This window comes from Tiliqua scincoides, chromosome 5 (assembly GCF_035046505.1).
Source record: "Tiliqua scincoides isolate rTilSci1 chromosome 5, rTilSci1.hap2, whole genome shotgun sequence".
Lineage (NCBI taxonomy): Eukaryota > Metazoa > Chordata > Lepidosauria > Squamata > Scincidae > Tiliqua > Tiliqua scincoides.
This window is the reverse complement of record NC_089825.1, coordinates 124275888-124301323: the sequence shown is the minus strand read 5'-3', so window position 1 is coordinate 124301323 and position 25436 is coordinate 124275888. Positions and strand designations below refer to the sequence as shown.

Sequence of the window (25436 nt, the reverse complement as noted above, 5' to 3'; positions counted from 1 at the left end):
CCCATAGTAGTCTTGTGACTGCCTGTGTTTTCTTCCTCATTGTATAAAAGCATTAATATCTTTTCCTGTGATTCCAACTGGAGAAAGTGAGTGGTTGGGAGAAGATAAGAGATGGCACTGGGTGAGTTGGAGAATGGACAGAGCTGGACTTCCTGTGCCCTGGAGTGGTACGGCTCTTGCTTCTTTGCTACCTCAGCACCCTTCAAGGTCTGCAATGAGGAACTTGTTTTTGGTCTTCAGCGCCTCATACAGCTTGTCCTTGCAGGAGCCGTTCCAGCTTGGCACCAGCTTGTAGAGCTCCCGCATTTTGTCCTGACTGGTTGCCCTTGAAGATATTTTTTGATACTGTTCTTCATCCAGGACGGTGCCGTGCAGCATATCCAGGACACCCTCCACCATGGCTGCCCGCTGGATCAGCTCCTCCCGGTGGCGCTCAATGAAATGAAGCTCTGGGGAGACACGGCCCCGGTGAGACTGCCTCCCTGTCAGAAGAAGAAATAAGATCAATGGGGATGTCCACACTAGAAACTTAAGCAGATGTACCAGTTATTTTCTTTGCAGTGCTGGGAAGTGTAGGGGAAGCCAGGTATTTCAAGGCTACACAGAAACCATCTGCCTCTGCATGTTACAGCCCATTTTTGCGGGAGCAAGTCCAGTTTTACCCCATGCTTGCCATGCACATGACAGGCATTCTTACCAGTGATTTGGAAGCTGGAAATTACTTCTCTGTTGCCAGGGCTGGCCCAGCCATGAGGCCAATGGAGGTGCGCAACTCAGGCCTCCAGTAGAGATGGGGAGCACCTACCTCTGCTTGTCTATTTCTGCCACTACTCCTCCTCCATATCTTTGGATTGGAAAATGAAATGGGGGACAAAGGGAAAGAGGAAGTGTGGAAGAGAGTCTAGCCACTACTTTCCCTCCCTCCACACTTCCTTTTCTTCTCCACCCCCCTCTTCCCTTTCCAATTCAGAGGAGGGATTAATTTGTGTTAATCCAGAGGAGAAGCTGTGGGGCTGAGAAGATGGACAGAGGAAGGTACACTGTGCCAGCCCACTGCTGAGACAGCAGCCTCTGCCAGTCTCATGGATGGGCCAGCCATGGAAACACACTTGAGCAGCACACGTTTGGGTGCACATCCAAGCTGACATAAGGCACGGGGAGCCTAATCCTAACCAGGCTGCCGGCTGGCAAAACCTGAGTTCCATCAGTCTAAGTGCCTTCCTGCTGGTGGAAATGACATTCTGCCAATGAGTTGGCACTTCCACTGGCAAGCACAGAGAGACCACCAGCAGACTTGGCCACGGTGATCAATGCCACGGTGATATTGAGGTTAGATTATTGTAATGTGCTGTATGTGGGGCTGCCCTTGAAGATAGTTTGGAAAGTGCAGTTAATACAGAATGTGGTGACCCATGTAGTTACTGGAGGTAGGTGGTTCGACTCTGTTGGGCCACTTCTCCAGTGGCTGCATTGGCTGCCCATCTGTTTCCAGGCCCAATTCGTGGTGCTGATTTTGACCTTTAAAGCCCTATACGAGTCAGGGCCAGGGTATCTAAGAGACCGCCTACTTCCATATAGTCCGCTCATCCCCTTAGGTCATCAGAGACCTAAGTGGGGCAGCAGCAAGAAATAGGGCCTTCTCAGTCACGGCACCAACATTATGGAACTCCCTCCCCCTTGGTTTAAGACCCACTCCCTGGAAATTTTCCAGTGTGACTTGAAAACATTTGTTTTTAGACAAGCCTTCTGAGTTCTCAACCTTTTTAACATCTTTTAACTTTTTTTTTTACATCTGGTTTTTAGATGTTTGAGGTTTTATAAAATTGCTGCTGCTGATCTTTTTATTGCATCAATGTCTGATTGCTGTTATTAGATGCTTTTAATTGTGATAGGTTTAATTTGTGTTAATTGTGATTTGTGTTTTTGTACTTAAGCTATGCTGTAAGCCACCTTGGGTCTCTTCAGGGAGAAAGGTGTGCTAGAAACAAATAAACAAATAAATACCAGGCTGCTACCCGAAACAGAGAGCAGTGCCAACTGCTTGGCAATGGCCTCCGTAGATCCAGTTGCACTGGTAAGTCAGTGGTGAAAGGGGGAGGATCACAGGATCTTCTTTGGGAAGAAGAGGGAGGGGTTGGATCCAGCAGCAATGGCGCATGCTGGATCTTATTCCCTCTTTTTAAATTTCCCTGATCCCTCCTCAGACATATGCCACCAAAATAAGTGACATATGCCCAAAGAAACCCATAGGCAGCCCCAGAGCATATATGGAGTAAGTAAAAATATTTATATGTACCTCCCATTTGCCTTTGGGTCAAATGGTTGGCAACTTTCAGTCTGGAAAGACTATGGTATAAGCCTACAGCACAGCCACCACCTCCACCACAGGACGTGGCAGATGGAGTGGCTGCTTCAGCGCTGGGGGCATGGGACAGAATCTAACAACCCAATTCTATGCTTTCCCCCCCCCCCCCGGTTGAAATGGTCATGCCAAAAGAGCTTGTGCTGTAACCTGTGGGGGGGGGGCAGTCTGGGAGGTCTGCTCTGGGTAAGCCTCCAAGGCACGGAGTGGTCTACTCAGACCTGCAAAATTGCTGGTGCAGGTCTGTCTGGACCCAGGCTATGGGATTGGGTCCAGGAAGGGGGCTGGAGCTGATCCACCTGCCTCCCTGCCCCTCCCACTGCCCTGTTGGGCCCTTCCCCCACTAACATACGTGGGTCGGCAAGCTGGTTCTGAGCTATCACCAAACATAGGACCGCTCAAGCATCACCACCAGCGTTCCAGAAGTGCGCAGCTCCACTCTGCACACTTTCGGAAGGCCGTTTGGAGAGCTATTGTGATTATTAAGAAGAAATTCAGAATATAAATACATTTTAAAAGGAAATGTTCTTTTCACTTCCCCAGCACTATTTTATAATCCATTAACCAAGCAGATCTACCCTGTTGAGAGAGAGCCTGGATATGAGACCCTCCCATCTCCACAGATATCTACTAACCTTTCATTAGGTGCACACCAAGATGCCTCAACTCTTCTAAAAGATAAAAGGGGAAAAGGAGTTGGAGAAATATCTTTATCAGTTTTTCTCCCAAACATTTTTCTGTTCCTGGAGTCCTCCTATGATCAGAGCTCACCTTGCCTGACGTAGGCCTCCCAAACCAGCTCATCCTTGACCTTTTCCATTACGTGGAGCTCCAGCAGGTCTTGCATGTTCTCCGCATACAGTTCAAGGTACTGCTGCTCCATTTCTGCATCCAGGTACTTCAATTCTAGTTCCTGAAGGAAAGCACGAAAGCTCTGTGTGTGTGAATGTTGCTCAACCTACTGCAGTGGTTCTCGGACTGTGGGTACAGGACCCACCAGTAGGAACCACCCAGTTTTTGGTGGTTCATGAAACTGACAAGGCCAGGGTGACCAGATGTCCTCTTTTTCCAGGACATATCCTCTTTTTATCCTTGTGTCCTGGAAAAGAATTTAAATGTCCTCCTTTCCCCCTGTGAATGGATCCCTGCAGGCAGCACATAGCCTCCTTGTAATTAATAAATTATATGGAATTATATACGCATTCCAAATGTGCTGCCTCCCATGCATCCTCGGCATCACCTGGCAGGAAAAAGTTCCAAACAACACAGTCCTGGAACGAGCTGGAATCCCTAGCATGTATGCACTGCTGAAACAGAGATGCCTGTGTTGGCTTGGTCATGTTGTGAGAATGGATGATGGCCGGATCCCAAAGGATCTCCTCTATGGAGAACTCGTGCAAGGAAAGCGCCCTACAGGTAGACCACAGCTGAGATACAAGGACATCTGCAAGAGGGATCTGAAGGCCTTAGGAGTGGACCTCAACAGGTGGGAAATCCTGGCCTCTGAGCAACTCGCTTGGAGGCAGGCTGTGCATCATGGCCTTTCCCAGTTTGAAGAGACACTTTGCCAACAGTCTGAGGCAAAGAGGCAAAGAAGGAAGGCCCATAGCCAGGGAGACAAACCAGGGACAGACTGCACTTGCTCCCAGTGTGGAAGGGATTGTCACTCCCGAATCGGCCTTTTCAGCCACACTAGACGCTGTGCCAGAACCACCATCCAGAGCGCGATACCATAGTCTTCCGAGACTGAAGGTTGCCAACATTATGGAATTATACATAATATTGTATAAAATTTAATAATAGGCAATACAGTGTTTAAATTAACCACATAAAATCAACATACAAGTGTTTTTAGGTTTTATTTTGTCATGTCCTACATTTTTCTTGGATGTTCTACATTTTGAAGTGCCTTGTCCTCTCTTGTGGTTATGACATCTGGTCACCCTGGACAGGGTAGATTAGGCTATATGCATCAAGGGTTAAACAAGCTGCTACTTGGGAGGGGGAAACACTGCTGCCCAGTCACTATTACAGCCACACCTCTCAGCATTTATAAATCGGGCACCAGCCTCTAGTTTGGGAACCACTGACTTACTGCTTTTAACCCAGCCCAACATTCAGATTGGGTAAGTATTTTTTCAATAAAATAATCCAAATTTAGTTTTGCTCTATCATGTATTTCATAGCTTGAGTTCCCTCTAAGAATTTCACCTCTCTCCCTCACCTTGGGACAGACTGTGACATCATCTAATTTTGCCACAATGAAGGAAGAGCCAATCGTCAGAGGCTTGTGGGTCCCAGGGGGTTTCAGTACTCTCAGTGAAGGGCACTTCTCTTCATACTCATCAACAGCCTGGGAAGAGCAAACAAAGTCACTTGTGAGACATGTGAGAGGAGTTGCCAAACTTCTGGACCCCTCTCCATCATACATTTGCACCTTCAGGGCACAGACTCAGGTTTTTCACTTGATGCCCTATCATAGGGCTTTTCAAACTGGGGCATTGCGATGTCCCAGCCTGAAGGGCTTGGGCTCAACTCCTTAAGGGGCGGGGGCAGCGAGGAGGCAGGGTGGAAGCAGCGGCTGTGATCCTGAGGACCTCTGCCAAACCAGGAGCGCAATCGCTATGCTTTCACTTTTGAAGACCTGGGGAGCCCTGCAGATGCTGGCGCAGGGCTCCCTGCACCCCCCCGGAGGCTGTATGAGGCTCTAGTAAATCCAGCCAACCCCCTGCAGCCCCCTTAGTGACGTGATCCTGAGGATCAGGTCACTGCCTCCCCCCACCCCCGCAAGGAAAATACCTTGGAGTTTGAAAGCTGCTGCCCTATCAATTTCTAGATGCTTCCATGGCATATTGGGGAAGCTAAGCGTTCTTGGCACTAGAGCACTGCAATGTGGAATTGTCAGGGGACTGACTGACAAGCACCTAGAACAAGAAATTCCCCAACCACAAGTGTTATTTATATCGAATGTCCTTAAGTGAATCTTCAGATTGGTTTCACTTAGTAGCAAATTATGATGAATCTGCTGTTCTGTTGTTGGTACAATCCAAGCAGTGGACTGAGCTGGAGCAGCCGACCCTGCACTGGCTCAGTGTCACAAATGTGCCATAAAGCATGTTTGTGACTACTTGTGTGCTGGCAACGATGGCACAAAGGCCTGCACCAGCCTGCTGGTGCTGCATTCAGAAGCAGCACCCAATGGAACACCCAAGGTGGGCTCACGCCGGGTGATTCGGGCTGGGGGAAGGTATTCCAGAGGTGGAGAGGGGACATTATTGGGTGAGGGAGGGTTGAATGGGGGAGGATCAACCCCGTGAGGTGGTGGAATCAGCAGAGGCCTCCTCCACCATATCATAACCCCCTTCTGGATTTGTGCCAAGTAAATAGCTGGCACAGATCCAACAAGCCCCATAGGCATAGTGGGGCTTTACCCAGTGTAAGGGGATAAATATCCCTTTACTCTAAGTAGACCTTCTTCCTCCTCCTAACCTGTGCTGGGTACAGCACAGTCCACATGGCCTGGCTGCGCTAGCGCAGGTAAGGACTGGGCTGCCCATCTCTTAGTTTTATATACTGTGTTTGTTACTCCGTAGAATACCATGTCATGAAACCAGCTTGCATGTGTGGGTCCTTGGATTGCTTCCAAGATTTCAAAAAAATATCTTGCAACATCAAAAGCTGAGGTCACAGCCCTTGGCCCAAGCAGAGAAGTACCAGCACAGATATTTTCGCTGAGTAGAAAGCAATTATTCTAGTCACAAGGATGGAGTCTTCTCTAGTGTACTAACTGTGTAAATGGTTTTATTTGCCTGAAACATTTTATTTTGAACATACAGTCCTTTCATAGCCACTGAAGCTTCATGTGGCAAATTTAAAAAAGATATGACTGCCTGTCAACCCCCAATTAATACAGAAGGTCATCCCACATCTTTATTGTCATTAATATCATTCTGAATGGATTTCTATGAATTAAGGAATGGTTTTAATAGGACAGGATAACTATTCATGAATAACTGATATTTCCCATTTAGGAAAAGTGACCGATAGCCCCAAGTAATGATTAGACACCTTGGGAGCAAGGGAGCTGTGCAATCCTGAGTTTCTTTGAGCACATTAAGGAAAAATCTCTGGCTGAAAGGAGGGGAAGCTTAGGCAAATGCCCTTTACAGACTCTTGCAATCCTTGTCCTAGCCCATGTGACTGGTAAGAGCTTGGCTTTAAGAACATAGGAAGAGCCCAATCCTATCCAACTTTCCAGTTATGTCAAGGGGGCGTGCCCTGCATCCTTCAGTGGCAGGGCCTCCTCAAAGTAAGGGCTGCACCACAGCTGCATCAGCAGAGGAAAGCTGGATAGGACTGGGCCCTGCATATGTTCCACAACAATTCCAATTTTTGCTCACTGGTCTGGGGACTCCTAAAGGTTGGGTACCACTGAATTATAGTCACATAACCAGGGGGAGGGCCAGAGGGTATATAAAGGGGGTCTGTCTTATTTTCAGATCATTTGGGTTGGGGAGCTTCCTCAAGCCTGGCCATACAAGCGCAAAGTTTGCACAGCACCATTGTTTCCAAGGCTTGGCAAGCACCCCCAAGCTCTGCTTAGGGGTCCAACAGCGCAGGGTCTGCACGATTCCCTATGGAGCCCTCAAAATGAGCATGCAGGGGGAGGGGTTTACACAGCTTTTTGTCCAGCATTCACAATCTGGACAAAATTGATGAAATGGTAAGGTACTGTTGAAAATTATATGCTAAGATGCCTAATTTCACATGCGCTTAGTAATATAGTTTTAAGATCTGGATGTTTTGCTCACACAATTCCATGGCAATACTGTCATCTGCAGAACCAGGCAGGTCATTCTGCCTACCAAAATTAGCTTCAATCCACATGTAGTTCATGACCTAGCCAGTTGTCACAGCCAATGACTGAGCTAAACTGCATCTAATGGAGTGCCCAGTTACCTTTCTCAGGGAGATGTCATTGGGGAGGAGGTACAGGTGGAATTTTGGGGTGGAGACTCCAAGCACTTGGTAGAGCAGAGCCACAGCATGGACCTTTATCCTTCGCGGAAAGAATGATTTCTTGAAAACAACACCACGGGGAGAGAAGCTGGGGTTTGTCAAGACTGCATAAAATGGCTCCACCCTGTCTGGCTTCTCCAGGCTCATCCCTCCTTCAACAAAATGTGCAATTTGGACTTGGGAACTGTCTTTATCTGTCAAAGAAGCACAAAGGAAATGTGGTTCAGAATTAAGTTAGTTGGCAACCTTCAGTCTCGAAAGACTATGGTATTGCGCTCTGAATGGTGGTTCTGGAACAGCGTCTAGTGTGGCCAAAAAGGCCGATTCGGGAGTGACAATCCCTTCCACACTGGGAGCAAGTGCAGTCTGTCCCTGGTCTGTCTCCCTGGCTATGGGCCTTCCTTCTTTGCCTCTTTGCCTCAGTCTGTTGGCCAAGTGTCTCTTCAGACTGGGAGAGGCCATGCTGCACAGCCTGCCTCCAAGCGGGCCGCTCAGAGGCCAGGGTTTCCCACCTGTTGAGGTCCACTCCTAGGTAGTGGCTCTGGATGCCATCAAGCTCTGAAGTCCTTTTGTTCCCTCAGTCCTAAAAGCTGCAGGGCAGTTCACAGGACCATAGGCAAAGGTGGGAGAACGGGAATGTCTGGTGACAAGGGAAAACATTGACATAGTGGGCATAACGGAAACCTGGTGGAATGCGGAGAATCAGTGGGATACTGCAATCCTGGGCTATAAACTACAGGAGGGACAGGCAGGGGCGTGTTGGAGGTGGGGTGGCCCTTTATGTTAAGGAAGGGATAGAATCCAGCAAAGTAGAGATTGAAGGTGGGTCTGACTCCACTGTAGAATCTCTGTGGGTTAAATTACCAGGCTTGTGCAGCGATGTAATACTGGGGGCGTGCTATCGTCCTCCAGACCAGAAATCGGATGGGGACTTTGAAATGAGGAAACAGATCAGGGAGGTGACAAGGAGGGACAGGGTTGTAATCATGGGGGACTTCAATTATCTTCATATTGACTGGGTCAATTTGTGTTCTGGTCACGATAAGGAAACCAGATTTCTTGATGTGCTAAATGACTGTGGCTTAGAGCAGCTAGTCACGGAGCCCACCAGAGGACAGGTGACTCTGGATTTAATATTGTTCGGTATGCAGGACCTGGTTAGAGATGTAAACGTTACTGAGCCATTGGGGAACAGTGATCATGTTGCGATCCGTTTTGACATGCACGTTGGGGGAAGAATACCAGGCAAATCTCTAACAAAAACCCTTGACTTCCGACGGGCAGACTTCCCCCAAATGAGGAGCCTGGTTAGAAGGAGGTTGAAAGGGAGGGTAAAAAGAGTCCAATCTCTCCAGAGTGCATGGAGGCTGCTTAAAACAGTAATAGAGGCCCAGCAGAGGTGTATACCGCAAAGAAAGAAGGGTTCCACTAAATCCAGGAGGGTGCCCGCATGGCTAACCAGCCAAGTTAGAGAGGCTGTGAAGGGCAAGGAAGCTTCCTTCCGTAAATGGAAGTCTTGCCCTAATGAGGAGAATAAAAAGGAACATAAACTGCGGCAAAAGAAATGTAAGAAGGTGATACGGGAGGCCAAGCGAGACTATGAGGAACGCATGGCCAGCAACATTAAGGGGAATAATAAAAGCTTCTTCAAATATGTTAGAAGCAGGAAACCCGCCAGAGAAGCGGTTGGCCCTCTGGATGGTGAGGGAGGGAAAGGGGAGATAAAAGGAGACTTAGAGATGGCAGAGAAATTAAATGAGTTCTTTGCATCTGTCTTCACGGCAGAAGACCTCGGACAGATACCGCTGCCTGAACGGCCCCTCCTGACCGAGGAGTTAAGTCAGATAGAGGTTAAAAGAGAAGATGTTTCAGACCTCATTGATAAATTAAAGATCAATAAGTCACCGGGCCCTGATGGCATCCACCCAAGAGTTATTAAGGAATTGAAGAATGAAGTTGCAGATCTCTTGACTAAGGTATGCAACTTGTCCCTCAAAACGGCCACGGTGCCAGAAGATTGGAGGATAGCAAATGTCACGCCTATTTTTAAAAAGGGAAAGAGGGGGGACCCAGGAAACTATAGGCTGGTCAGCCTAACATCCATACCGGGTAAGATGGTGGAATGCCTCATCAAAAATAGGATCTCAAAACACATAGATGAACAGGCCTTGCTGAGGGAGAGTCAGCATGGCTTCTGTAAGGGTAAGTCTTGCCTCACGAACCTTATAGAATTCTTTGAAAAGGTCAACAGGCAGGGAGAACCAGTGGACATTATATATCTGGACTTTCAGAAGGCGTTTGACACGGTCCCTCACCAAAGGCTACTGAAAAAACTCCACAGTCAGGGAATTAGAGGACAGGTCCTCTCATGGATTGAGAACTGGTTGGAGGCCAGGAAGCAGAGAGTGGGTGTCAATGTGCAATTTTCACAATGGAGAGAGGTGAAAAGCGGTGTGCCCCAAGGATCTGTCCTGGGACCGGTGCTTTTCAACCTCTTCATAAATGACCTGGAGACAGGGTTGAGCAGTGAAGTGGCTAAGTTTGCAGATGACACCAAACTTTTCCGAGTGGTGAAGACCAGAAGTGATTGTGAGGAGCTCCAGAAGGATCTCTCCAGACTGGCAGAATGGGCAGCAAAATGGCAGATGCGCTTCAATGTCAGTAAGTGTAAAGTCATGCACATTGGGGCAAAAAATCAAAACTTTAGATATAGGCTGATGGGTTCTGAGCTGTCTGTGACAGATCAGGAGAGAGATCTTGGGGTGGTGGTGGACAGGTCGATGAAAGTGTCGACCCAATTTGCGGCGGCAGTGAAGAAGGCCAATTCTATGCTTGGGATCATTAGGAAGGGTATTGAGAACAAAATGGCTAGTATTATAATGCTGTTGTACAAATCGATGGTAAGGCCACACCTGGAGTATTGTGTCCAGTTCTGGTCGCCGCATCTCAAAAAAGACATAGTGGAAATGGAAAAGGTGCAAAAGAGAGCGACTAAGATGATTACGGGACTGGGGCACCTTCCTTATGAGGAAAGGCTACGGCGTTTGGGCCTCTTCAGCCTAGAAAAGAGACGCCTGAGGGGGGACATGATTGAGACATACAAAATTATGCAGGGGATGGACAGAGTGGATAGGGAGATGCCCTTTACACTCTCACATAATACTAGAACCAGGGGACATCCACTAAAATTGAGTGTTGGGCGGGTTAGGGCAGACAAAAGAAAATATTTCTTTACTCAGCGTGTGGTCGGTCTGTGGAACTCCTTGCCACAGGATGTGGTGCTGGCGTCTACCCTAGATGCCTTTAAAAGGGGTTTGGACAAGTTTCTGGAGGAAAAATCCATTATGGGGTACAAGCCATGATGTGTATGCGCAACCTCCTGATTTTAGAAATGGGCTATGTCAGAATGCCAGATGCAAGGGAGGGCACCAGGATGAGGTCTCTTGTTATCTGGTGTGCTCCCTGGGGCATTTGGTGGGCCACTGTGAGATACAGGAAGCTGGACTAGATGGGCCTATGGCCTGATCCAGTGGGGCTGTTCTTATGTTATGTTCTTATGAATGTAGATGTGGAAGTCAAGCTTCCCTGTTTCCCCCTCCCTGTTCCATTTAGGTACATCAAGCCAGCCCCACTGGCTCCACAGCATTGTTGATGTGTGTTGATGAAATGAAACAAACATGTAGTTGCATGTCAATGGCTTCTGGTTAGAAATTCTGCTATTTTGGTTATGTCAAAGGGAGATTTTTTTTTTCCTGCCATACCTTCAAGATACAGGAAGTGAGGGAAATAAACAGCTGCCACAGCCTCTGCTGGGTCCGCGTGAATGCTGAACAAAGGACCAGCTACCATCAGCTGCTCTTGCTTGCATTCATTCTGGTACTTATGCCATGAATCAAGCTGGTATGTGATGGTTACTGCTGCTTTTGCATCAAGTTTGAGATTGGTGTGACAGCAACAAAAGGAACCAGCCCCGGCGAAGTTTAACCTGAATGCCACATAGAGAAAGAAGAAAAAGTGGACTGAGCAGCCATCAGTGCAGTTTCCCACCTGCCCTGTTCTCTCCTGTTCTGCTCTATCTACCTGTCCTACATGAATCACTCTCAGTTTCACTGGAGATGCCGAGGATCGAATCTGGGACCTTCTGAATGCAAAGCAGATGCTCTTCCACTGACCTACTCTCCCCCCTCCCCCATTTAACAGTTTAGCAAATGACAGGAAGCAGCTTAAAAATCAGAATTAGGGGTGTTTTGGAGCACCAGCCAGTCTGTGCTTTAGGTGAGAAAGCAGCAACTGGCTGGTTCTCCGAAAAGCTCCAGCTCCAAAGAGCTGCTGTAGTGACATGTGGAATCTCCTTGTTTCTTTCACACGTCAGCAGATATAGCATGTTTTTAGATTTAGTAGACTGACATCTCTCCTCCCTTTACCCTTCCTGGAAGGGTAAGGTGTGGAATACGGGCATGCCCACTGGGGAGATAAAGCAGGATATAAATTTGTAAACAAACAAAAAATAAATGCACCTCTCAAAGAAGACAGTATGGTGGGGCTAACACTCCCCAGCACCCATGGCTATTGTGTTGCTGTACCACTTCTTGTTAATGACTGGGACATTTGAATAATGGGAACTGTGAGAGGCACAGAGGGATGATGGATTCGTGATGACCTTGTGTGAATTCATAAATAGTGTGTAAGCCTTGTACAGGGTGGCCATCAAATCCTTATGCAGTCTTAAATGGTTTCAATCCCAAATCCACACAATCTCATGCATGGGGACTTTGTAGTTACCCTGTAGGATAATCCCACACCAAACACCTAACCTAGAAGTACCCCAAAGATAGAACATGAGAAGCTGATTTTGTCAGTCTGAAATTGAAAGCAGGGCCTGGTGGGGAAGGAGAGAAAATGGGAAATATTTTAAAGGGAAAGAAGCCAGCAGCTCCTCCTCCGCCAGAAGAGGGGCGCACATAAGCACTGCTGGAGCACTGCTGGAGCTGCAGTACGCTGACGCTCTAGGGCTCCCTTTTCCTATCCTCCTATAAAGGAGGAGGGGAGAGGGGGGCAGCCCCCAGTACTGAATTGCTGCCTCTCCAGCAGCGATTATGGGTGCCCCCCTCTGCATCTGAGCATCCCTCCAAGCAGTGCAGAAGCAGCGCAAGCCTTCTTAGATTTCGGAGGGGATGCATGCTGCTTCCCAGGCCCAGGCCTTGACTCATTGGGCTCATTGGAGCAGTCTGGGGCTGCTGGAGGCGGTGCCAAGCAGGGGAGCGCAGCCCGCCTCCTGGAAACAGTGCTTGCCTGTCTTGGGTGCTGCTTCCAGTGACCCCAAAACGTTCCAGTCGAGCCCTCCGCACTGCTTACAAGCAGCATGGAAGGCTCCATGGGGTCTCGGCCACCTCCTCTGTTCCCCCTTTTATACAAAGGGGGAACGGAGAAGGTAGCCGATGATGTCACCGCAATTACTTCCAGGTCAGGGGTGGTGGGGTGACAGAAAAGGGGGTGTGGGGTGGAAAAGAGGGGTTGCCCCCAGTGCCAGAACCCCCAGGAATACCACTGGGGACAGGATCTTAGCCAGCACTGCTGCCACTGTGCCGCCAAGATGTTCCCCCTTCCAGTCCCAGCTTGGCCTGCTCTCTGCCCTGAACCACCCCCATTTCCATCTTACTGCTCCAGGGGGCTGTCCAGGAGAGGCTGGCACACATCTGGGGCCTCCAACCATTTGTACCAGCAGTTCCACAGCGCATGACAGTGACACACCTTTGGCAGCACCACACCGTCACACCACAGATTGTGAGATCTGCTGCTCTAAGTTCCCAATAGGTTTGGGCCATTAATTAGTAACAAGCTTTGGTCCTCCCTCCCTCCCTCTCTCCTCTTCAAAATCCAAATTTCCAGTCTTTTCAAGTTTTGCTCTCAATTAGGCTACAATCCTATGCACACTTGCTTGAGAGTAAGCCCCACTGATGACAGACTAACTTCTGAGTAGACATACTCAGCATAGGATTGTGCTTTTAGCCATCTATCTTTGGATGCTGCCTCCATTCTCATAGGATGCTGCTGAACGCCAAATTACACACCATATTAAATGAGTCATCATGTGGTTAATGGTGGGCCTTTGTACACAAGCAGCAGTTATGCAGAGCTGCAGTTTGGACTAGGACCATATGGAGCTAGTGGGGACTTAATTACATGACATTTTCCTACCAAAAATTCCCCCCAATAGGCTTTTTCACCCTGAAATGTCATGTGTTACAACAGAGTTAAATTACCACTTGGGGGTGATTTTTGGTGGGAAAATTGTACCGAAGGATTAAATGACCCCTACCTCTGCCAAAGCACAGCCCTACACAGCTGCTACTTGTGTGCAATGGCAAGCCTCTAATGATACAAATAGTACATCACTTCATATGTCGTTTGACCCTGAGGAGTGGCTTTCAATCCAAGTTCCAGGAGACCAAGAGGTTTCTCAGTGAGATCAGTAATGACAGATTATTTTTCTGGGAAACCTGTTTGTCCATCTAGCACTGGTAACTGCCAAGGGCACCTTTGGGTGCTCTCAACTGGTGAGACTCCACAGACCTCACCAGGGCTCCAGTGAGTGGGGTCCCTACAACATGTCCAAGAATCTGCTGCAAGACACAGGGATTCCCTAGCAAAACAAAGCATTCCCTAAAGGTTGAAAAGTTAAACCCAATGCAGTTTCAGTAATACAAGAAATACATTTGATGTACTCACTTATAGGTTTGATGGGTCCTTTGTGGGTTCCAAACAACTTCAAGCTTGATCATTTCCTATAACAAAAGAGTAATGATGAACACGTCACCATATGAGGCCAGTGACACTTGTGCATTTTTAGCACTGCTGTTCCTGCACTGAGGATCGCTGCCTGGGCCTCAGGAAGCAGTGAAGGCTGTTCTTCCCCTCTTGTACTCTGTATTCATTTATGCTGCTCCAGCCTGTCCTGCAGTAATCTCCGAAGTATGGTGTGCGTACTTAGCCATTGATAATTTCCTTGTTTGAAAAAGCATGTTTAGTAGAATTACCTTTCAAAAGATTTGCAGCCCAATCCTTAGCGGGTCTACTCAAAAGTAAGTCCCATTGTGTTCAATGGGGCTTGCTCCCAGGAAAGTGTGTATAGGATTGTGGCCTCAGTTGTACTTAGAGGACAATTTCCGGATAAATAGTGATAAGGGGATAGAGGGGAAGAGATTTGCAAGCATGTTCCATTTGTGTGGGTGCACTGGCGTCCATGTGCGCTTGAATCCAGATGCATCCACCTTCTCAATCAGACTTAAATATATGGAGACTGAGACGACATGTTGAAGCCAGAAGAACTCCACAGCACCTTGCATGCATGCCAATCACTTTTTTAAAGGCATTCCCCACATCTCCACAAAAGGGAAAATAGTAAGGACACTAAGGACAATAGTTCACTTTGTTCCATCTAATAGATAGCTTAACAAATCTTTTTTTCTCATAATTTTTGTATGACTAGCATCCCTTAAAAGCACAACTCTTTTCTCAGATGTGACTCAACATTTTCATACATTTCACATTTCTCTAACCAATTAAGTGATATTTCAAATAACGTTTCTGTTCGCATTCATTCAATCTCTTTGTTTACACAACTGATAATCTAATCAACATACCTCTTGCATCCATTCTTCAACAAGCCCATCATCTTTTCTTTCAATTATTTTCAAGTGTCCAGTCTGGAGAGAGTCAGTTCTGTGCTGAGCTTTTTCAGTCTGAATGGCAGTTTGTAATTTGTTGGTAGAATAACGTTCAAGTTCATACTTGAGGCTGGTAGCAGCCCTGGCAAAATCTTCTCTCTGCTTTGCTACCAGATACAGATTTGATGGCTTGCGGTCAAAGTACTGCTTCAGACTTTCCAAAATTTGCTGTTCTCCAGACAATAGTTTCTTTTGAAGTTCATCTTCTAAAGTGCCAAGATCAAGTTCACCAGGGGAAACATTTTGTATCGCTGTTTCCTGGTCGGACACCCAGAGATACATCTCTCTGCGGAAATTCCAGTCCCATTTGGAAAACTGCACGGACAGCTGGTGATAGGCTTCTGCCATGAGACTGCTTTGGAAGCTGAAGCTGCAGCTCTTTCGTCTCATGGCATTCCACAGAGTCTTTACCCTCTCAGCAAACTGAGGGATATCCTTGCGAGTCTTCTTATCGTTCCTTATGAACTCCAGAAGAGATTTCTTCAGCTCAGACACCTTATTACTGTACCCAATGTTGACAGGAGCCATGGGTGGGGCTCCATACCACAGACCAGGGATGAACCAATTGTGCATTTCTGAGTCAGAGCCCGTGATATCTGAAAAAGTGATGCTTCTGCCAATGTTTTCAAGTTCTGCTGCAACCTGGGTCATTTCATTCAGCTGTTCTAAAAGGCGTTTCCTGTTGTGATAAGGAGCAGAGACATCACTGACATTCTGATGCACAAACTGGCAGCTGGGTTTTTGCCCAGCGCTCTGCACCCTGAGAAAGGCACGTGTCACAATCTGCAAGATGTCCATTTCAGTGGACAGGCCAGGTTTCTCCATGGCCAGGTTTACCAGGGTGATGTCACTCAGTCCAATTGCTAGAGTGGTCAACTCGTCATCATGCTCAGAGTTGTCCAGTGTGGAGACTGCCGCGTCTATCACCAGGATGAAGTCACAGCCCAGTTCCTCAGTCATGTCTTCTGCGACTCTAGCAAGTGTCATGAATGCTCCTCGTGTGCATCGGTCGCTGCTCTCAGCAAACTGCAGCCCAAACATGGTATTGAGAAGGGTGGATTTCCCAGTGCTTTGCACCCCCAGCACAGTGATCACCATCAGTTTGGATCGACCTCTTAGTCTGTTATTAAGTTCAGCCAGAACATCCGTCACCCACTGCAGGGGAATGTTGAATGCATCTCCATCAACAAGCTCTAGTGGAAATCCTTCCAACATCAGATCAGCTGCAATGCTCGGGAAACAGGCAAACTTCCTTTGGGTTTCTGATACTCTGCCCTCTTTAACCACTGAACATTCTGCCTCGTACAATTGACCCAGCTCACGCATGAAATGCTGAACACCCAAGGAAGAGGAAGACTCCTGTTGGTCTATCTGTGCAGCCACCTGGCTACTGACTCCTAAAGCCTTCCGTTTCTCATTGTATTCTGCTCGTGACTCAGCAAGATTCCTCCTAGTAATATAGCCAAGGTTGAACTTCATCCATTTCAGGAAGTAGTACTTTTCTGTCCACTCCAAATATGTGATACCATAAAGGAATTTAGTCAAGCTCTTAGTGAGCTCACATTTGTTCTGCTGCCGACGCAGTTCCAACAATTCACCTTTCAGTTCTGATCTTTGTTTTTCCAAGCCACTCCCCTGACTCTCCATTTTGTACAGTTCTCTCTCCGTTTTGGCCAGGTTCTTCCACAAATCGCCTTGAAGTTTTAGTGTCATCTTCTTGTATTCTGCGACATCTTGTATATCTCGGGTGATGTCTGCAGCACCTTGAAAGGCACGCTGACACTCTTGGCAGTCCTCATCCACCTGGATTACAAGTTCTCGGGCAACCTTAGCCATGTCCAATAGACTCGTAGTCTTTGGATGAGAGCTGATTATTCTTCTAACAGTGGATTGTAGCGTTCTCACAAACTTTGCCCTGTTGTTCTTTGCAGATATCACAAGTCTAGGTGAATTCTTAAAAAATGTATTCAAAAAAGTCTGAGTTTCCCTGAATGTTCCACTACAGATGTCCAAGAGGAAATAGTATGGAATTGACGGCTCTTTCTTTGATGACAAGAAGCCATATTCTCTCCTACTGAGGGATTCAGTAAATATGAACACAGCTGAGGAGACCTGTGTTAAAAAGCTAAACTGCACCCGATGAGACTGAACATCCCCACGAAGATTTGCAACTGCAAGTGGTTCTGGGAAGTCATGAAAGTTCCCCAGCCCTCCAGGGAAATGCCAGGCAATCTCAACCATCCCATCAGAGATTTCTCGAGAGATATTCCCGCACTCCATGTCTCTGTGTACAAAGAAGTCACAGTGTTGCTGGGATGGACTGAGAAACTCATTGAGGAGTTTGGACTTGGAAAAGCTGCATCTCCCCAACCGCACAAAGGAAAAGGTGGGCATGGAGGTCAGCACCAGACTCTCCTCTCTGAAGTCTTTGCTTTCAGCCAGGGAATGAGGCCTCCACTTTCTCACAATGTCTCTCATGGCCCAGAGCATCAGGGTGCACTTGGGAGTCTCTAGGGGGGGCAGAAGTAAAGGCAGAGCAAACTGGCACTTGGACATCTTGAGGAGGATCTCCTGCTGGAGGAATCTGTCTGAGGAAAGCAGAAGAGCACAAAGGACATCAAGGGGATTCACTGAAACTTTCTCAAATATCTCATGAGTGAAGAGAACTGCCATATGAGCCTTGGTTTCTTCCTCCTCTCCTCTCCTTCCTTGATCTTCTGATACTTGCTGCTCAAGTCTTGTGTCCCTGGCAGTTGCATCAAGAGCCAAGACCTTCCTCAGAAAATGCCAAGGCAAGTCTGCTAATAAATGAGGTGAGCGTTCCTCTAGACTTTTGGAACTGATTTCCAGGACTTTTTGCAGAGTTAGTTTCTTGATGTTATGTAAATTTAATCTGCATAACATTTCCTTAGATGCATTAATATTCCCTGCTGAAAAACATGAGAAAATGTTTTTAAAACTATTTTGACATTAGTAGTATGGACAGAGTTCCTGCTCGTCACACCCTCTGAGCCACCTTCCTTTCAGTATATTTGGGCAGGAAGTGGGGCGAATGGCCAGTTTATGCATTCATTCATCGTAATCACATCATAAAGTTTTCCCTGGATTGTTGCACGCTGGGGGGTGGGTGGGTGGGTGGCTTACATGTTTGAATGTTCTCCAGTGGAAAACTCACTGAATATAGAAACCATTGGGCTGCATCAGGTAGGTAGACAATGGAATCCAGCCATATAGGCAGAGAGCTTGGGAGCATCAGAGAAGCTGTCTTGCTAAGGGCATCACCCCCACACAGCCCAATCCTATCCCTTGCCATAATTTAGAATGCAGTCTAGTCAATGGAGCAGGTGCTGCATGCTATGGTGTTGGGGAGGGTTGATTGCACAGCCTGCAGAAGATAAGTAAAAATATTTTTTACTTACCTCCAGGTAGGCTAGCTGATCCTCTATGGGTCTCCTTGTGCCAGCCATTTTGCTGGCACAAGAATAAGGAGAGCCAGGAGTCATACTGTGTTAAAGGGGGATAGGACAGAATTCAATGAATGCTGTTGATCCACACCCTCCTGTCCAAGACATGCCCAAGTTTCTCCCCCTTCCCTGCCCACTTACCCCCCCTTACCCTTTCTTTTCCCACTGTGAACCAACCCTCACTTCAGCCAACCTGCCCTGGCATCATCTGTGGTCCATGCTGGTGGGGATCTGCCACTTCAGCTGCCATGTGACAGTGGCCCAAAAGTGCCACCGCAGGGCCTAGCAGCAGGATGCTAGTTCCACTGGCATAAAAGGTCCATAGAATTTGGCTATTAGTGGCTGAGGTGATATTATCTGAGACTTCCCAGGTAACAGAGCTAATCACTTCCTTCCATAGCTCCCTAAAGCAATCCAGTTCTCTGCTTGTATGTTCTGGCTTCCATTGTGTCTTCTCTCATATCCCAATCCTATACAAACAAGTCTCATTTTACCCAATGGGTCTTACTCCCAAGAAGGTCTGTAGCCTTAGGGCAGTCTAGGGTTGCAATGGCAAATTTCTTGCTTCTAATGTATTTGAAGAAGCTTTTATTATTCCCTTTCATGTTGCTGGCCACACACTTCTCAGTGTCTTTCTTGGCCTCCTGTATCATCTTTTTACAGTTCTTTTGCCAGCATTTCTGTTCCTTTTTATTTTCCTCATTAGGGTAAGGCTTCCATTTGTTTGTTTGTTTGTTTGTTTGTTTGTTTGTTTGTTTGTTTGTTTGTTTGTTTGTTTGTACTCCGCCTTTCTCCCTGAAGGACGCCCGAGGCGGCTAACAATAAAAGCATTACAATATATTAAAATACAGAATAAAAAACAAACATTAAAAGTACAAACAATTAAAAACAAGATAAAAAATACAGAGCAATTAGCAATAAAAAATGCACAGTAAAAATATTAATTTATAAAAACAGCCCTTATAAGGCCTCGAAGGTTTTCCTAAATAAAAATGTCTTTAGGCCCTGCCTGAATGCATTTACGAAAGGAAGCTTCCTTTCCTATTACAGCCTCTTTAGCTCTGCTTGATATCCATGCTGGCACCCTCCATTGTGGTATTTACTTCCGGTGGGCCTCTATTTACTTCTTTTAAATAGCCTCCATGCACACTGGAGAGATTAGACTCTTTTTACCTTACCTTTCAACTCCTCTATAAGAGGTCTCCTCATTCGAGGGGAGTCCACCATTGGGAAGCCAAGGGCTTTTGTGTCAGATTTGCTTGGCAGTCTTCCCCCTAGATGCATGATGAAACAGATCTCTGCATGGTCACTGCTCCCTAACAGCTCAGTAACATTTACATCCCTAACCAGGTCCTCACTACCACACACTATCAACTCCAGAGTCACCTGTTCTCTGGTGGGCTTCCCCAGACTAGCTGCTCTAAGGCAGTCATTTTGCATATCAAGAAATCTAGTCCCTCTTTCATGACCACGGCATAAACTGACCCAGTCGATATGAGGATAATTGAAGTCCCCCATGATTACAACCCCATCCTTCATTGACACCTCCTTGATTTCCTTCCTTGGACCTGGTAATTTAACTTACAGTGATTCTTTGGAAAAGCTGAACTCTCCTTCAGTCTCTACTCTTGTTGGATTCTACCTCTTCTTTGACAAAGAGAGCCAATCCACCTCCAACACACCCCTCTCTGTCCCTCCTATAGAGTTTATAGCCTGGGATTGTGGCTTCCCACTGGTTCTCCGCATTTCACCGTTATGCCCACTATAACAATGTTTTCCCTAGTTGCAAACATTCCAGTTCTCTCATCTTTGGTTTCAAGGTGGCCAACATGACACACAGATTCACTAATCAAAATTAAAAAAAAAAAAACAACCAGAAAAAATCTCAAAGAATCTTCAACTTTAGAATTCAGTATTTTAGATACAGGAAATGAAACCAAACAACCCTTTCTAGGGCTTTTCCAAAGTGACAGGAAAGGAGGGAACTCTGGAGTGTGGTTGTGCATGACTCCTGATACTGCACGTGTGGAAGAAAGAGGTTTCCAGAGCCCACTCATATATGCAACCTCTTACAGTCTGACAGATAAAGGCTGGGAAGGAGGAAATACTGGCAGCAACAGTGCTTCCTGGCCACAATCCACTTTCCCAGGTCCACTGGAAAGGAGTAAAGGTAGATCCAACTAGATCCAGCAGGGCTGGGAAGTTTTATCCCCAAGAGGTCACTAAGGGACCTCCTGGACTGTCCCCACAGGATGCAACGCACCCTCCTGTGACACAGCTGTATTGGCGGGGGGGGGGAGAATATAGGGTGGATTGGGCTGCCCATCACGGTTACACAGCTGCAAAGTGTTTTATGTTCTTGTCTGACTTTTGTTGGGGTCCACTAGCATTTTGGTATTTCTCAAGCAAAGCAATGAATAAGGAAGGCCCACTGCTCACAGTCACTCATGGGAGGTCAATTCATCCACTGTTTCCCTTAAGTTTAATTTAAGTAGTGCTCATTTGCATCTGTAAACAATTTAACCCTTTCAGCACACATATGTCCATCACCCTGAGTGCCTCCTGATAGGGAGAGGAGGACAGGATAGAAATATTTTAAAATACATACATTTTAGGTGCATAGTTATATAAAAGCACAACACAGCCATTCTATTTAGTCATGGAGGAGGTAATAAAATAATGAAGGAAAGGCACACAGATGCCTTTTTCAATTCTTTTTGCAAAGGGAAATGTTAATATAGGCTTCAAATAGGTTGCCAAAAACAGCTGCAGGTGGTATGGAATCACATTGGCCTTGGTTGCCTAGGCTACTTATTGTGAAATATGACAACTGAATGATGGATGATTCAAGAACATGCTCACCAGGGAGTCAGAGGTGCCCAAAGATACAAAAGTACTAGACAAGTCTGCACCCTTTGTAATCAGCAAAGAAACTGTTTTAGGAAATTGTAAAGGGGGAGAGGAAGAAGCAAAAAACAGTGGTGTACAAATGGGGGAATGGGGGGCTGTGGGCCCCAGGGGCCAAGCTGCAGGGGGGTGACAGTGGCTGCCCCCAATTTTTAAAATCTTGGTATTTTTGAATAATGCCATCATGTTATATATCACTTGATGTGTAATTTCATGCAGAATTCAATGAAACCACATTGTAATATCTCTATTTTATCAGACTTATTGCCAAAAAACCAGAAGAAAACGCATCTGCCTTATGCAACAAAAAGTGGATTACACTGGGAATAAATAGCTTGTTGCAAGCATTCCAGAAAACCAAATGTATTCTTCATAAATGGTACGTATGTTTTGCCTTTCTTCTATATTACAACAAGACTGCTTTTGTATGCATGATAGACCACAAGCATATTATCTCGATGGGCATTCCTTCCCTGTTTTGTTTTGGGTTATGATCGCTAATGTTCACTACATATGTGAAACCTATTGTATATCTGTTCAATAAAAGAAAATGCTCATTGTCTGTGCTTCTTCTCTGGCCATTATTATTCATTTCATATCATGATATTACTGGAAATAATTTTGTCATGGAGTTCCAAGAATTTATGGTCCCAAGTGCCAAATGACCTTTGTACGCCACTGGCAAGAAGTGGTAGTGATTCACAGGTGAGCACATAGAAACAGAGAAATATGGTGCAGTGATGGACGGAATAAAGAAAGCATAATTTAGATGTTTTCACTATTTTCATTTTAATTACTCTTATTATTTTATAAATTATTATTTTTAACTGGTTTTACTTTCAAAAGCAGAATAAAGTTATCAGCTTCTGATCACTGGCAAAGTGGAAGTCTGGATAAGACTGTTGACAGATAAGGTTGTCACATAGAAATGACATGTTAAATTTTTTTTTTTAATGTTGGAAAGAGAAGAACGCTCTGAAGAATAGACTGCATGACTGATGCACAGCCCAATTCTATGTGTGTTTACTCAGCAGTAAGTCCCATTGTTTGCCTACTTCCAGGAAAGGCTGAATAGAATTAAGTACTTTGGTCTTTTCTAAGCAGGGTCTGTTTTTCATGTGGCGATGCAGGACATGAGAGGTGTGGAGCAAGTCTACCTGTTTGTTCAGCAACCTTTCAACACATGATTTTTTGGTTGCAGCCCCAGAAGTCCCTCCTTCTTGCTGCTTGCCTGGCTGTTCTGGTGGCAGCTCTCTGAAGCCTGGTTAGGAAGAACTTTAAGCAGACAGGCGCTTTTGGTGAGCTGATGCTCCTCCAATATGTTGCTTCTGCTATTGGATAGCTCTGCAGGCGGTAAAAGAGTGGAGCTGTTTCCACTTCTGCTTATTGTTTCAACCAGGTTCTGTGTAGGCAGCACATTCTAAGGTTGTCATGGCTGGTAAGATCCACCACATCAGAACTGTCTGGCCTCGATGGCTTCGCCTATTTCCTAGCACAGTGATTTTCAACCTTTTTCATCTCAGGGCACACTGGCAAGGCACAAAAATGGTCAAGGCACACCATCCGTTTTCTGACCATTGACAAGGCACACCATGCTGTTGTTGGGCGCTCACATCTCCTAGCGGCCCTACTAATAAATGACCTTCCCCCAAACTCCCACGGCACACCATTTGCAGCACATCAGTGTGCCATGGCACAGTGGTTGAAAATGGCTGTCCTATACTGACGGCACTTTTTCTTGCTGATCTGATTGCTCTGAGGTCGTGTAATCCCCCCTTGATAGCATCTGGGGCGGGGGAGGGTATGTGTGGAAAAGCAGCATAGGCAGCTGCAGGTTAAGCAAACAACTCATCTTGAGCACACACACAGAGTGCAGCTTTCTCGTCTTACCAGGTACTTCTGAAGCAGGTGGACCCAGCTCTCCTCCACGCCCCCACCCCTGCAGAGAAGTCCCTGACCAGAGGAGGGAAGGGCGTGCACACTCAGGGTCTAGGAGAGGGGGGGTAAGGGGGGCAATTTGTACCTAGCCCAGGGTCAAAAGGGGGGCCCAGGAGCCAAAGGAGGGGACCCAGTAATTTCCTGAGATCTTATGTTTTCCTATCTACTCAGACTTGTTGCCCGCAAGGGATGCTGGGGACACTACTGATGCCACATGGGTTAGTAGGCCTGGGCTCCAAGACTTTTCCAGCTGTCTCTCCCCTCTCCCCACCCTGTTTCATCCCTCCCTGCCCCCATTCTGCTGACCCATCACCACCCTCCCCTACTCTTTCACCCCCCTTTGCAAAGGGACCCAAAAGAAACTTTGTACCCCCTGATAAAATTCCACTCCAAGGTGCTTCGTCCAAGGTTTCTTCTTCATCAAGACAGAAGTCACTGTCCTTGGGTCTCCTCCCCGTCCCCCAGCGCGGGGCTTCCCCCTCCCCGGCGCCCCCGCAGAGCTGCTCCGCCCGCGACCCGCAGCCCAGGGTCTCCAGCACCTCCGCGGCCAGCTGCAGGGCGTAGTCCTCGCCGTAGTAGCCCAGGAGCAGGACGCCGAGGTCTGGGGCGCCCGCCTCCTCCAGCGTCCCCCGGGGGATGTTCCCGTAGCCCCGCCGCACGGGGGTCTCGCTCAGCCTGGCCTTGAAGCGCTCCAGCTCCGGCGGCTCCAGGCCCTCCAGGGCGCCCCGCAAGCGACGCAGGGCGGGCTTCTCTCTCCGGCGGGCTCGCGGGTTCCGGAAGGAATCCATGGAGAAGGGGAGCCGGAGAGCCGTCGGCCGTCGGTGGGAGCTCATCTGAGCGGAGGGGCCGCGCCTCCGCCTCTTCGGCGGGCTCCCCACGCCTGCCTCCCGGCGTCTCCCCTTCCCTCCCTCCCGCTGCGCTCAAGCAGGGCTGGAGAGCGCGCTGAACCGGCGCGGAGCTTGGGCTACAGCCGCCCCGCCCGGCCCCTCCCGTTCCCGGCGAGGAAGAGGAAGAAGAGAGGCTGCTGCTACTCCAAGGGCCCCCAGCTTGCGAAAGGTCTGAGGCGCTCAGCCAGGGGCGTAACTAGGGTGGAGCGGAGGGGGCAGCTGCTGCGGGCGCTCTGCCAAGGGGGCGCAAGGGGCGTAACTAGGGTGGAGGGGGGGCAGCTGCCCGTGCGCTCTGCCAAGGGGGCACAAGAGGTGATGTCCAGCTCCTCTGGGTGAATCTGTGTGCACTTCTGGGTTGCCTTCCTTTTCACTGGCTTCTCTTGCAATCTGTGCATGTAAAGAGTCTTGTGGCAGAAGCATCTTTGACTGGAACTCTCAGAAGTCCTCAGCTGTAAGCCATGCAGTGAAGCACAGGGGGGAACGTTCTATGTCTTTGACACATATCTGCCCAGTTCAAGGTTAAGCGTTTTCATGACTGCTTCTGTTACACTACAATGGTTATTATTAAGCTACTGCAAGACCCCTGCTTGTCTTTGCCATAAGCACTAAGGGCCAAATCCTATCCAACTTTCCAGCACTGGTGCAGCCACAATGTAGCCCCAAGGTAAGGGAACAAATACTCCCATACCTTGAGGCAGTCTCTTTGACTGCCTCCTCAACACAGGATGCAGTGCATACCCCATTGGCATGGCTGCACTGGAACTGGAAATTTGGATATGATTGGAATCCTATGCAGGTCTACTCAGAAGTAAGATCCATTAGAGTCAGTGGGGTTTACTCCCCCACTGTGGATCCAGGTAAATGTGAATCCAGGAGGAAACACCATTGACTATAATGGGACTTACCTCTGAGTAGACATGCATAGGATTGGACTTAACATGGCCACCACTCTGGAATTTGTCAAAATTTTTGCTATGGAAAAAATACAGGGAAACTTGCATCACACTGTACTTAAGGTGCCTCCTCCTTCCCCCCTTAGCATTCCTCATTTTGGGACATCACTTCCATATAAATCCAAGCCATTTGCATTAATGAGTTTCAACTATTCTCAGAATCTGTTGTTCCAGGTATT

General features: G+C 47.4%; 1 protein-coding gene across 1 annotated transcript; it reads right to left on the bottom strand.

Annotated features, from left to right (window-relative positions):
• Positions 1-163: 163 nt before the first annotated feature.
• LOC136653486 (up-regulator of cell proliferation-like) lies at positions 164-24267 on the bottom strand. The gene is made up of 11 exons (XM_066630384.1): positions 23744-24267; positions 23370-23432; positions 18528-18579; positions 15025-18038; positions 14111-14166; positions 11143-11366; positions 7322-7575; positions 4587-4715; positions 3134-3275; positions 2998-3033; positions 164-482 (listed from the first exon to the last, which is right to left on the bottom strand). Exons 1-11 carry the CDS (start codon positions 24248-24250, stop codon positions 193-195), a joined length of 4767 nt encoding a protein of 1588 aa, XP_066486481.1. The 5' UTR covers positions 24251-24267; the 3' UTR covers positions 164-192.
• Positions 24268-25436: the final 1169 nt, after the last annotated feature.